The 13,637-nt window shown below is 46.4% G+C and overlaps 1 protein-coding gene across 3 annotated transcripts in view; it reads left to right on the top strand.

The window, feature by feature from the left end:
* Ap1b1 (adaptor related protein complex 1 subunit beta 1) overlaps window positions 1-13,637 on the top strand; it is a 55,918-nt gene that overhangs the window by 18,560 nt on the left and 23,721 nt on the right. For 2 of the 3 annotated variants that reach the window (XM_034508733.2, XM_034508735.2), the window contains exons 2-7: window positions 3,651-3,713; window positions 6,531-6,636; window positions 8,880-9,015; window positions 10,156-10,401; window positions 11,561-11,751; window positions 12,907-13,128. In XM_034508733.2, coding sequence (XP_034364624.1) covers window positions 3,677-3,713; window positions 6,531-6,636; window positions 8,880-9,015; window positions 10,156-10,401; window positions 11,561-11,751; window positions 12,907-13,128 — 938 coding nt within the window. In that variant the 5' untranslated portion in view covers window positions 3,651-3,676. Of the gene's footprint in view, window positions 1-3,650; window positions 3,714-5,693; window positions 5,713-6,530; window positions 6,637-8,879; window positions 9,016-10,155; window positions 10,402-11,560; window positions 11,752-12,906; window positions 13,129-13,637 lie in introns of those variants that run through there. The other variant, XM_076938203.1, reaches the window with a different exon arrangement.

The raw sequence follows: 13,637 nt of genomic DNA, 5'->3' as shown, positions 1-13,637 counted from the left end.
TGTTCCCTGCCACTCACAAAGATAGAATCTAAACCTTTATACTTTTTCTTGCCTGAATTGGCTACTTAAACCTTTAAATGTGGTTCATGTACTTGATCAGATGCATCAGAAGACAGGGTCTTAGCACCTTTGGCTTCATTCGAGAGGGATGTGCTGCAGGCCACAGCTGCCTGGGAGCTGCTTTCCTAGGCTTCTGCAAGGGAAAGTGCTTTCAGGGCTAAACTGTTCTTTTCCATTTCTGCAGAGAGAATGCAAGATCTGTCCTGCACTGACCTGGCACTGGTGTGAGGAAGTTCATTAAAGAGCAGACACAAGGGAGAGCACCCTACAGCAGATCTTTAAGCTGTGGGTGCTAGCTTTCACAGTGGAGTGAGGGTGTCTTTATTTTTAGCCTGGGCATTTGGGTAACTTTCCAAATCATTTTCACTTTTCCCTCTATCCCTTTCCTTCTCTAATTTCTGGACATAATCAGCCTCTTTGGATCACAGCTTCTGTATCATCTGTCCCACTGGGCCTTCTGCAGAGGATTCTGCAAAATAGATACTGCAGAAATTAGCATATTAGGGTTAGCTCAAATGTGCAGGTAGTTGTTTTACTATGAAAGAAAATGTGCCGAAAGCTCGGCTGCAGAACTATGCTGGGTTGACAAGCTGACCCTGAACTTTTGTGCTCAAGTACTTCTTGCCTTAGCCTTCTAAGGAGCTATAATATAGATTATGCCTTTTTTTTTTTTTTTTTTATCTATTATGCATTTTCCTACCTACCTGCCTGCCTGCCTGCCTACCTACCTAGCTACAAAAAGAGAAGCCTTCCTGTCCTTTTGTTTTCCTGGTCAGCTACATGCAACATCAAATCTATCCCTGGCAGGCTTTGTTCTGGGAATTAGGGCTCCTAGATAATAATGCTGTGCCTACAGAAGAGGGAAAGTCCCTGATGGCCTCCACTGCAGAAGAGAGATCCCTGTAGCCCAAAGTTGAATATCTAAGGTAGTTTTTTTCTCCTCATTTTTATTTTTAATAGGTTGTTTGCTTGTTGCTTTTAGTAGCAACAATGATCTTATGCAGTATGTTCTTATTCTTCCTCGGCCTCCCAAGTGCTAGGACTCTGGGTGTGCACCTCCATGCCTAGCTGTTTCCTTCTAGATGTAATGCTGGAGGGGCTTAGATATTACATTCCGCGGCTCTCTGGGCTGTAGCATGAATCATTCTCTTAGATGCAACAAGGAGCACGGGCTCTCCTGTTTTGGACCTTTGGGCAGTTATGCTGTCAATTCTGACTTCTTAAACCATGTAGCCTTTTATGATACAGTAGAAAGCCCATTATCTTTTTCATCTCGTTATTAGCATTCTGAAAAAACTGGCTATGTGTACTTGCAAAAGAACATGGAAGAAAATCACCACTGATAGTGAGTGCACGGCATTACATAACTGAGCTGTCAGTAAACACGTGTCGCTGGGATCTCCAGTGGCCCTTTTATGTTTCTTTGAAGAACTGTCAATTAAACGCTAGTCTTTTGTAGAAAGCTGAAGGTGGACCATGCCAGCTGTGAGGCAAGCCTGTATGCCCACCCCCATGGGTTGTTTCCAGCCCAGGCTTATGCTGTGAGGACCAGCAAAGCAGAAGCTACACTGTAGCACTTGGATCTTTTCTGAAGACATGTAAGGCTTACATCGTTAGATCCAGCATCTCTTCTGCTGTTTGCTGCGGCTTCAGTGTGAAAGAAAGGGCCTTCATTCTTTTGGAACTTTGCACAAGAAAGGTAGAATTGTGTCTTTTTTTTCTTTTTTTACACTACTGTTAGTGAAGCCATTCTGTTTTTTATTTTACAGCAGTGGTTCTCAACCTTCCTAATGCTGTAGCCCTTTATAAAGCTCTTCCTGTTGTGTTGACCCCTAACTATAAAATGATTTTTGTTGCTAGTTCATAACTAATTTTGCTACTGTTATGAATTGTAATGTAAATATTTTTGGAGATGCAGTTTTGAGGGGTTCTCTCACTGAGCCAGGAGCTCTCTGATTGAATTAGACTGGCTGACTAATGAGCTCTTGGAACCCACCCACTTACAGTCATGCACCCCTGCACCTGGCTCTTACATAGGAACTAGGGATTTGAAATCACGTCCTCACTTATTGAAGGAACCATCTCCCCAGTTTTTAACTTCATTTTATAGAAAGTCTCAAAGAGGCTGTGTAACCTGCTCAAGGTCACAGCTTGTAGGTGGCTGAGTGGGATCATAGTTCTACCTGAGCTTAAGATGTATGCTCTCTTGAAGGAATTCTTCCCCATATGAGAGGGAGGACAGGGCTCTGACCACATTTGCATGGCCAGTGCTTTTCCCTGAGGAGCCATCTTGCCTATGTCCCTCCCACTTCCCCTTACTCTCTTAGTAGCTGATCAAGAGAGGAACTGTTGAGTACAGAGTAGATTCTCAGTAAGTGCTTGCTACATGAATGTGGGAGCTTCAGTACGTTCTCTGACCTCCTGACTTTTACAGTACTTTGCACTACCAGTTCTGTGCTGGGTATTATTTAAAAAAAAAAAAAAACAAAAACACCTGACCAGACAGATGTGAGAAACGCTGTATCACAGTGTGCCAAACTCTGGCCTTCTAGGGATAATAGTAGACATTTAGAAACTTGATGGAAGTTATGGAAAGAAGACCTTCCCCCCTCCCCCCTTGTTTTTTGAGATTTATTTATTTAGGGGGTTGGAGAAATGGCTCAGCAATTTAGAGCACCAGCTGTTCTTCTGGAGGACCCAAGTTTGATTCTCAGCACCCACATGGTGACTCACAACCATCTGCAATTCCAGTTCCAAGGGCCCTGATGTCCTCTTGCCTCCACAGGCACCAGGGACTTTTGTAGTATACAGATGCACATGCAGACACAACACTAATACACACATACACATTTTAAATAGTTATGTATTTATGCTATGGGGTGTATGTGCACCATGTGTGTCAGTGTCCTTGGAGGCAGGAAGAATGTGTTTGGATCCCCTGTAACTGGAGGTGGTTGTCAGCTGCCATGTGGGTCCTGGGAAACAAATCTAGAGTCCTCTGCAAAATCAACCAGTGCTTTTAACTACTGAACCATCTCTCCAGCCCCCTTCCTCACTTCTTAAACTTTGCATTTCTCAAGGTCATTTGCATCTCTGAGGTGAGGATGGCCCCTGAGCTTTGGTGAGCTGAGCCCACAGCTGAAGTGGATATTTAGAGCATTCTAAACACAGTGAACTAACTCTACAGGGGGTGGGGCTATGACTGACTGGCAAGGGGTTTGTATTTCTAATTTATGCTTTTGTCTATAGTTATCTGTAACTGTCTGCCTACTGATAGCCATGAAGTTTTTTCCAGTAGTATGGTCATAGATAATGATAATGAAAAAGCCAGATGACCCCAGGCTCCTGTTCTGTGGCAGATTCCTAAAAGGAAACTTGTGTCAAAAGATATGGACATTCAAAACACTGATAGATTCCCTCAGTTACCCTCCAAAATAGGACCATGATCCAACAGTTCATTTGCCTGGGAAGAGAGATAAGCAACTATCTTTCTCTACTTGTGTATTCTGGATCCCTCTCATCCTCCCTGCACACACACCCTTACTGAAAATGGAATAGAGCACAGATCTACCCTCTTCTCTGTCTTGCAGAGTCTGGCCACAGATAAAGAACCGAAATGACTGACTCAAAATACTTCACCACAACCAAGAAAGGTACTGTATGTTTTACCACAGACCCATGCTACATCCCCCAGATCATGGGGAGCCTAGGGAGGGTGGGGTGGGGGGTCTGGAGGCACCATGGGAATTGATGATATATAGACCTAAGTGTTCCTTTTAGAACCCAGGCAAGAACATTAACACTAGGCATGGGGGAAAGCCTTTGTCTTGTTCCCCACAGCTTAAGAATGGTTAAATCTGTTGCCCCTCCGTAGGGAAAGTACACAGTCTCTCAGCAGCCCTGCTGTGGGGAGAGGTTGGTTCTTACCTCTGGGCATTATTCTTCATGCTGTAGCAGCTGTTTTATCCTGTTAGTCATCCTCATAAGCATTTCCCAGCAGCTCTCATGACTCAGGATCAAGCCAGTTAAGTTGCTGCATTGCAGTTTACAAAGCTGGGTTAATGTATTTGGATAACTTATTCTTTTTCTGCTTTTAAAGAAATAGTGGAAGTTGTTGTGGCTGGCAAGTGTCCTTTAACCTCTCTGTCCTGCCCTTACCTGTCCTTTCTAGTACCTGCTGACAAGGGGGAAAGGATCTTAGTTTTCTTTAAAATATGTGTGTGTGTGTGTGTGTGTGTGTGTGTGTGTGTGTGTGTCCATATCTACGTACATACATATTTGTATGTATGTATGGATGGATGTTTTTCCTGTATGTCTTCACCAGATGCCCATGGAAGCTGAAGAGGGTGTTGGCTCCTCAAAACAAGAGTCACAGAGATGTGAGCCACTGTGTGGGTAGTGAGAGTCCAAGCCCAGTCCTGAAAAGGCTTTTAACCACTCAACTGTCTCTCCAGCCCCTACTTAACCTTGTTGGATCACTGAGTTGGATCCCTAAGTCTGCCCATCAGCAGGCATTTTATTTACTGGTCCAGCTGTTGCTTAATTTGGTAAGACAGCCTTGCCACATGTGCTGGGTCTCAGCTTTGGGAGGCAAAAGCAGAAAGATCAGAGGCTAAAGGCCATGCTTGGGTACATAGCAAGTTCAAGCTTAACTTGTTTTATGGAAAGCCCGGTTCTGGATCCCCTCTAACTGTGAGGGAGAGATTGAGAGACAGTGAATATAAATAGACATTCCTAGATTCAAGTCTAAATCTGACATTCTGGATCTGGTTTTTGTTTGTTTTTCTTGTTCAAGGCAGAGTTTCTCTTTATAGCCCTGGCTGTCTTGGAACTTATCCTATACTGCCTCAAATTCGAGGAGATCTGCTTGCCTCTGCCTCCCAAATAATGGGATTAAAGGTATGTGCCACCACCACCAGGCCTCTGGATCCATTTTTTTTTTTTTTTTAAGTGAGGGACCATCCAAAGAAGATTTTAATATAAGACTGAAGACAGTTAGGGAGACCAAGATCACATCTCTGTTGAGACACAACAGCACCAGTCTAGGGTTGTGGTCTTGTGAGAGAATTGGTTACCCTGTGTGGGATTTAGGAGAGAGGCATAATGGCTGATTTTGGGGCCTGTAGGAGAAAGGCAGCATCTCAGAATCAGTCTGCCTGAGCTTACTTCCCTGGTGGATTCTTAGGGCAGATTTGACTGATCTCCATCCATCCATACACACTGAGTAAAACAGTGACATCTCTGTAGAGGAGTATAGGGTCAAGGCTATCACTGCTGCTGGATCCAGGTATCTCCTGCAGGAGGAAGATGTGTTCCTTCATAAATCTGAACCATAGGATCTACAGACCTTGTTAAGCAATATCCTTAGTGAGACTGTGCTCAGGCTTTGCTAGGTCATCATTTTCAGTCAACTGTGTTTACTTTCTTTTTTCTCATTAGGAGTCTACTTAGAGCTTTCTCACCCCTTTCCCCACATAATAACTCTACCTCACCCCACCCAAAGAGACTCAGAAAAGAACCTGAGACTGGAATTCTTCATGTGGCTAATTAAGATCAGCAGCTGTCCTTGATACAGAACAGAGTGCCAGGCACTGACATGGACACCTTACAGCTGGGAGTCAGAGGATTCATTGCCCAGTCCAGAGAGAACAGGCAAGAAAATGGGGCCAGAGAGGCAAACGGTTGTCTACGGCAGGGCCAGCCAAGCAAAGAGATTTATTTAGAGCATAGGATTTACAAGGAACAAACCTGGTTTTCAACTTAGCCTGTCTCATCTGCTGTGGAACAGCCTCCCTCCATTGCTCATCTGTAAAATGGGGGAAAGGCAGGTTGTTTTGAGTATGAAATGAGAAAGAGTATGGAAATTAGCATGGTGCTGGGCTCAGAGAAGGCTCAGGAACTGCCTGCCACCTAACATATTAGCAAGTCCTGACTGTGTCTGTGGCATGGAGGTGGGGGCAACCATACATCTGCACTTCCTTTTCCACATTATCAAGTTCTTGAGAACAAAGTTTGTTACATGCTGCAGCCCTTGTAGAATAGCTGAATTCCTGTCTCCAAACTGAGGAAGTGAAACCCAGAGCAAGCTGTTTGAGCTCAGGCTTCTGGGAAAACAGGAAAAGCCTGCATGTGAGATCAACCAACTCCCCTACCTCACCCTCACCCCAGCGCCCCAATTCCATTCAGCCTTTAGGGAATCAGGGCAAGTGAGAGGCCAAGGAGAGCTTGCTATGCATTTTTAGCAGCCTAGCTCAGCAGCCCTGCAAGACCTTGGTTCCTGTTATTTCAGTCCAATATGGCTTCCAGGCTCCTATCCCCTTATTACTCTCCTCACCATTCCTGTCTCTTGTCCTACCTGAAGCCAGGGCCTAAAGCTGCTTTCTACCTCCATTTAGTTCTCTGGAAAATTGGTGCAGGAAGACATCTTACAACATGGGGATAAACTGCTCATGATTGTCTCCTTTCTTTAGGGGAGATCTTCGAGCTGAAGGCAGAGCTAAACAGTGACAAGAAGGAGAAGAAAAAGGAGGCCGTAAAGAAAGTGATTGCATCAATGACTGTGGGCAAAGATGTCAGGTATGCAAGAAGCAAGCTGGTGACAGCAGGTGCTGACCAGCATGAGGTCTCATAGCTTGGGTCCGTGTGGCTCATTTCCAAACACAGGACTCTGTTTGCACATGGGGACACGCTGAAATGCGATGGCTCACACAGTGAGTGAGTGAAGTAAACTGGGCTGAAAGGGCAGCAGGCATTCCAGGAGGGTAGCAGAAAGCCTCCCAGAAGTTCCCGGGATTGCTACCTATTAAAGACAATGACCACAGTAGAGATGGGCATTGTAGGTTGTTTCTTTTTCTTAAGAACAGGAAATGTGGTTTTTGTTGTTTTGTGTTATTGCTCTGTGTTCCGACACTCAGCACCTGGTCTAGTCAGTCTTCATGTCTGACTATATAGTTGTGTATATAGTTGTGTTTAACTGCCTGTCATATTGAGACGTCTCCAGGTGATAGATCTCACGACTGCTCCATATTTTCATTGGCCCATCTACAGAAAACCTTCGGATATGTTTTCTCAGGTTCTCTACACATCCCATGGTATGCAATGATGTTTTTTCTGACAAAATAAATGAGACAAAGAATGAAGAAAATTACTCTGAAGTAGTCACATGGCTAATGCAGAACTAGAAATAGAGCCTGGCCCTTTCAAATCCACTCTGTCCTCTGTATGTCATGGCACCTTGCACATACCACAGAGGTGTAATACTCCCTGGCTGGACCTTACAGAACGTTCCCACTGTCCCAGGCTTCCACACAGATTGCGCACCCCATTGCTAACCTTAGGAAGGCCCTCCTGCAGCCAGTTTAGGAGAGTCCCTAGCTGAGACTTCATTAGGTCAGAGGGTAAAAGGATTAAGTGTCTGGGATATGAGTGTCTCAGTGGGTAAAGGTGTCTGCCACCAAGCCTGGTGACCTGAGTTCAATCCCCAGGACCCACATGGCTGTCTGCTAGTACTTGTCCTCTGACCTACATGTGTGCTGTTGCCCACATGTCCTAGTGCATGGGCATGCGCGCGTACACACACATACACACTAAATAAACTATGATTTTAAAATATCTTGAAAGGATTGGGCATCTCTTAAGTCTCATACTTTCTAGAAGGAAAAACAATTCTTCTTCAGTTAGAACAGTACTGTCACTTCCTAACAGGAAATATCTTTTTCTTCCTTCTTAAAAGAGCTTGCTTTGCTCATGATGCCTGTGAAGTCATTCAGGCTCTTCACTTTCTCTTCCGCTCTCCACAGTGGCTCTGTTCTTCTGATTGCACCATCTTTCCAGGTGACTTTGTCCATTGCAACTTTGAGAGAGCCTGGCCTGTTCGGTACACCCTTCATGTTCTATGTTTTCTTGTTCTTAGCAATAAAAGCCCAAGAATTGAGACAGGATGATGGCTCAAATTCCAGAAGACCTATCTTTGCATTTCACATGCCAAGGCCTCTACTCTGGGACCATTATGGCGCCCTGTTGGGGAGAGTACCGTCAAGTACAGCAATGGTCATAGATCTGGCTCTTCGTGTTGTTTGACATTTTGGGAGGTGGGCGTACAGGTTGAAGACAGCTTTTTTGTGTAGCCCTGGCTGGCCTGGAACTCTGTAGACCAGACGAACTTCAAACTCAAAGATCCACCTGCCTCTGCTGGGATTAAAGATGTATACCACCTCTGCCTGGTCAATGTTAGATTAATAAGGTAACTTAAGGCATGTACCACCACCACCAGTGTTTAACATTTCTTAACCTCAGAGTTATTTGAATTGGGAACACACCCCTGGCCTCCCGGGGCTGTTAAATGAGATGAAGTATGTCCAACCCTTAGTACCAAGCCTGGCACACAACATGTCTCATATACCCTGCTCCTTCTTAGTGGGTGCCAAACCTGTCCCTTCAGCCTTGCTTCCCTGAGATACTCTGGAACCAGCAGCTCAATATAAGGGACCAGTGAAGTGTTAGGAATGGGAAAAGAATGATAATTGAGCAAAGACCAGAAGCTTCAGGAATGCTTTCTCTTTTAAGTATCACAAGGGCCTGGAAAAGTGGGTTTCTGGAGATGGGGAGGAGCATTGGGAATTGAACCCTGGACCTTGTATGTGCTAGGCAAGTGCTCTACCAGTAAGCCTCAGCCCCAGCCAAAGTCAACTTCTGTTGCACCTTCTTTACAAATGAAACCTTTCCCCTGCTTCTCCCTGTCATCCCTTCCCTCCTCTGCTACCTAAAAGGCCCGCTTTTCTCAGTCTTCAACCTCTTCTGATGCTACTTTGATTTTGCAGTGCTCTCTTCCCTGATGTGGTGAACTGCATGCAGACAGACAACTTGGAGCTAAAGAAGCTGGTGTACCTGTACTTGATGAACTATGCCAAGAGTCAGCCTGACATGGCCATTATGGCTGTCAACACCTTTGTGAAGGTGAGTAGAAACCCAGTGGAAGTGGGAACAGGGCTGAGGGCTGCTCAGTGTCTCATACCCCTGACTTTTTGGAGTGCTTGGCACTCAGGTTCAATTGTAGACTTGCAGGCTTCCTTCTGCCTTTTCAGGCTGAGAGCCTCTTCCTCCAGCAGAGGGCTCCCTCTCTTTCCAGAACCACAGACCTAAAGACGATGCCTCATTCATTCCCTGTGAGGTGGCACCAGGCCTACTGGCCTCACATTCTTCTGGGTTGGGCAGTCATTCCCTGTGCCTACTGCCAGCACAGACTTCAGCAGACATCTGAGAGCAGCTCTGCTCCCTTTCCATATGGTTTCTTTCTGTGTCTTCTGTTACCACATGAGGAGCAAAGCATGAACTTGGACATTGACTCCTAGTGCACTGATGCTCACATACAGGAAAATTAGGGCTTCTGTGGCTATATGTGCCTATAATTCCAGCACTTGGGAGGCTACAGAAGGAGAATCGCTATGACAGTGGGTTATAGCTAGGCTACATATTGAGTTCCAGGCCAGTCTGAGCAACATGCCCTTTGAGACCCTGTCTCAAAAAGAAAAGGCGCCGGGCAGTGGTGGCACACGCCTTTAATCCCAGCACTTGGGAGGCAGAGGCAGGTGGATTTCTGAGAGTTCCAGGACAGCCAGGGCGACACAGAGAAACCCTGTCTTGAAAAACCAAAAAGAAAAGGAAGGAAGGAAGGAAGGAAGGAAGGAAGGAAAGAAGGAAAGAAAGAAAGAAAGAAAGAAAGAAAGAAAGAAAGAAAGAAAGAAAGAAAGAAAGAAAGAAAGGGAAAGAAAGAAAGAAAAGAAAAGAAAGAGGCTATGGTGCTAGGAACATGGAGGTTTGGATTGCTACTCTGCTCTGACTGGGTGAGCCCATAACTTTCTCCAAAGCCTCAGCTTCCTTGGTTGGGAAATGTCCTCAGGAAGCAGCAGAGTAGAGCCCTTCACACAGTAGGTGGCAAACGCTTGGCATGCATTCTGTAGCATTTGCTTTGAGTGTTGTTGGCTGTGGTCAGTGGAGATCCCACAGCAGCTGCCTGATGTCACTCAGAGCTGGAGGCCAGGAAGAGCAGGAAGCTACATCCTGCCCCTGCCCCGTCCAATGACTGGTTCCCCTCAGGACTGTGAGGACCCCAATCCCCTCATCCGGGCCCTGGCTGTGAGGACTATGGGCTGCATCCGAGTTGACAAGATCACAGAGTACTTGTGTGAACCACTCCGGAAATGCCTAAAGGATGAAGATCCATACGTGCGTAAGACAGCAGCTGTGTGTGTTGCCAAGCTCCATGATATCAATGCCCAACTGGTAGAAGACCAGGGTTTCCTGGACACACTTAAAGACCTCATCTCTGACTCTAACCCCATGGTAAGTTGCTAACCATCATTGTAATGCTTCCACAGACTCCTGGATTGCTTGAGAAGACAGCCTGGGCTGGCGCTCCACCCTTGCTGAGTGTCTAATTGTGCTTCTTCCTTGCCGCGATCTGCAGGGAACTAGGCCTGGGTTTCCTGTGACCCTCTCAAGCTAGCTACATTTAGGAAAGTTGCCTAATCTTTCAGAGCCCTGTTTGTTTCATCGTTAGATTTTTTGGGAGGTCACATACCTGACCTCAGCTGACCTGATCTGGCAAGCAGTGAGTACAGTCAGTGCTATTGTCTGTCTCTTTCTAGTTGCTGTCATGTCAGTAACTCCTAACCAAGACCTCCTGTCATTTCCAGGCATGTAGTCCTCTTCCTTGTAGGGTTGAAATAGTGTCGCCATATAGTACTACAGTGTAGAAGACAGGACACTAGGATATATTAGTTGAGAACCCAGTCTGCTCACTCACTGTGATGGCAGGAATTTGCCGTGAAGTTTGTCAGGACCTGTAATCTCAGCAATCAGAAGGCTGAGGCAGGAGGCTTGAAAGTTAAAGGCCAGCCATTGATACATAACAAGATCTTTTCTAAAAATTGAAAACTACGTAAGAAAAAAAATGGAATATTTAAAACACTGGGCACTGCTCCCACTCTGTATCCAACAGAAACACTGCTTGCTCATAGACTGCTAACTAGAACACTGTGACAGAGAGGAAAGTTGAAAACATTGTAGACTGTACAGGAAAGGAATTGTCCTGGTGGAAACATTTGGTAAACCCCTCTATAGCCTACACCCATCCACTACCAGCAGCCTTGAAGAGGTCTGCAGGATTCTTCTATCTCTGAGAAGCACAGCTGACAACCACTGCAGTGAGCACTCTGGCCAGTAGAGGGAGATTGGATTGCTAACAGGCATTGTCTTAAAATGCAGGGTTCCTGGAGCTGGGCTTTCCCCACTTCTTTCCAATGGCATGTGTACTGATTTTAGTTTTGTTTACTGAGGAGTCAGTGCTTGTCATAGGCCAGACCTTGGGTCTCTAGGACCTACCAATAAGGTCATACTATTCCTTCCGAATGTTCCATCTTGATTTGTTAGTGTCAGTAGCCCCTTTGCTCCCTGACTTGAGCAGTACCTCCAGCCTCTACTCCTCTGCCCTCTCATCCAGGTGGTAGCAAATGCAGTGGCTGCCCTGTCAGAAATCGCTGAGTCTCACCCCAGTAGCAACCTGCTTGACTTGAACCCACAGTCTATCAACAAGCTGCTGACAGCCCTTAATGAATGCACTGAGTGGGGCCAGATCTTCATTCTGGACTGTCTGGCCAACTACATGCCCAAGGATGACCGTGAGGCCCAGAGGTGAGCAGACAACCCCCTTGCTTACCAGCCTGGTGTGGTCCTCCTGGGGCTCTTAGAGTAGGGCCTCGTTTCAAGACCTTTGTTCCTAGCATCAGACACACTTTAAGGGAACTAGCCAGCTACTCATCTCCAGAGCCATGCTATCAGTTGTATGGTTTCAGGCAATGAACTTCCTGCTTGCTGTGAACATAGATGGGCCTAGTCAGAAACTGACAAGGATGTATCTGGGCTGAATCAGGAGTTTTGTAGCTTCAGAACCACTAAATTTTCTAGGCACCTGACATCTGCTAGGTGCCTTCAATGCTAGGTAATCTTTAAAGCAAGTCCTATCATCCTCGACCACCTCACAAACAAGGAAATTGAATTAGCAAGTGGGGAGGAACTGTGTAGTTCACCCAGCTGGATCTGTCTTGACCAACGTGAGTGATCAGTACTTCGGCAGTGGGGAGGGAAGAGCTGACAGTTGGAGGTATCTACCATGTACCAGCTCTGTACTCACTGTTCACTTACATGACTGCAAGCCTGTGACGTAGATGCAATCACATCAACTCTAAGATGGGGAAACTGAGGTTCACGGTGTCTTAGGCCTGTGAGTCAGTAGGCAGCAGACGAGGAGGCCTTCCTCCTGTAGCTTGGTTGGTGGAGTGCTTCCTGAGTATACATGAAGCCCTGCATTCTGGCCCCAGCGCTGCATCAACCATGCATGAGGGTGTGGTGGGTCGTCTCAGCACTTGGAAGTGGAAGCAAGAAGATCAGAGTGTTAAAATCAGTAGTAGAACACTTGACACTCAGACATGGGCCTAGGTTCAGTGCTATTACTGGAAGAAAAAGAAAAAAGGGAAAAGGAAAGCTCACTGGCTACATAGCAAGTTTGAGGCCCATCTGGGTTACATCTGTCTTTTTAAAAAAAAAAAAAAAAAAAGCGCCGGGCGGTGGTGGCGCACGCCTTTAACCCCAGCACTTGGGAGGCAAAGGCAGGTGGATTTCTGAGTTCGAGGCCAGCCTGGTCTACAGCGTGAGTTCCAGGACAGCCAGGACTACACAGAGAAACCCTGTCTCGAAAAACCAAAAAAAAAAAAAAGCTATTTTGAAAAGTAAAAAAGGACTTTTCCCTTATGTGTCTCCCTTTGCTCTACTGGACTTGCTGGACGGCAGCATCTGTGAGCGGGTCACTCCTAGGCTTTCCCACGCCAACTCTGCTGTGGTGCTGTCTGCGGTGAAGGTGCTGATGAAGTTCATGGAGATGCTGTCCAAGGACCTGGATTACTACGCCACGCTGCTCAAAAAGCTGGCCCCTCCCCTGGTCACACTGCTGTCCGCAGAGCCAGAGCTACAGTACGTGGCTCTGCGCAACATCAACCTCATTGTGCAGAAAAGGTACAGTGACTACCACATGTGTTTGCCATATGCTAGAGACAGGGACCCTCAAGGGAAACTGATCTGTCACCGTGTAGTGTAGGACGCCTAAGGAGTGTAAGGGGTTCTCAACCCGAGTACCTTTCCCCTCGGGATCCTTGACAATGTCTGCAGACATATTTGGTTTTCACAACTAGAGGTTGCTACTGGCATCCAGTGGGCAGAGAGCAAGGACACTACTCAGTATCCTACAGTGCTGTACAGTCCCGGGTCAGTGGTGTCCACATTGGTCAGCCTCAGAGGGGCTGACAGGTAAAGGTAAGCACGATGCTGCTGCTCCGCCCTGACGGCAAGTGGCCCAGAGCCTCCTGTACATTGAGATCTGAAGACTTGGTATGTGTGCAGTTTTCTTAGGGACGAAGTTCACAGGTCTCATTGAAATCCTCAAAACTGGAGACCTTAGAGATGCTGAGAGATCATGGACTTGGTGTAAGCTCAAGGTCAAGGGAGGAGTAGAACAGTGCTGGGCA

The sequence above is a fragment of the Arvicanthis niloticus genome, chromosome 7 (genome assembly GCF_011762505.2).
Source record: "Arvicanthis niloticus isolate mArvNil1 chromosome 7, mArvNil1.pat.X, whole genome shotgun sequence".
NCBI classification, from domain to species: domain Eukaryota; kingdom Metazoa; phylum Chordata; class Mammalia; order Rodentia; family Muridae; genus Arvicanthis; species Arvicanthis niloticus.
The sequence above is the reverse complement of the archived record's forward strand: the minus strand, read 5'-3'. Positions and strand labels throughout refer to the sequence as shown.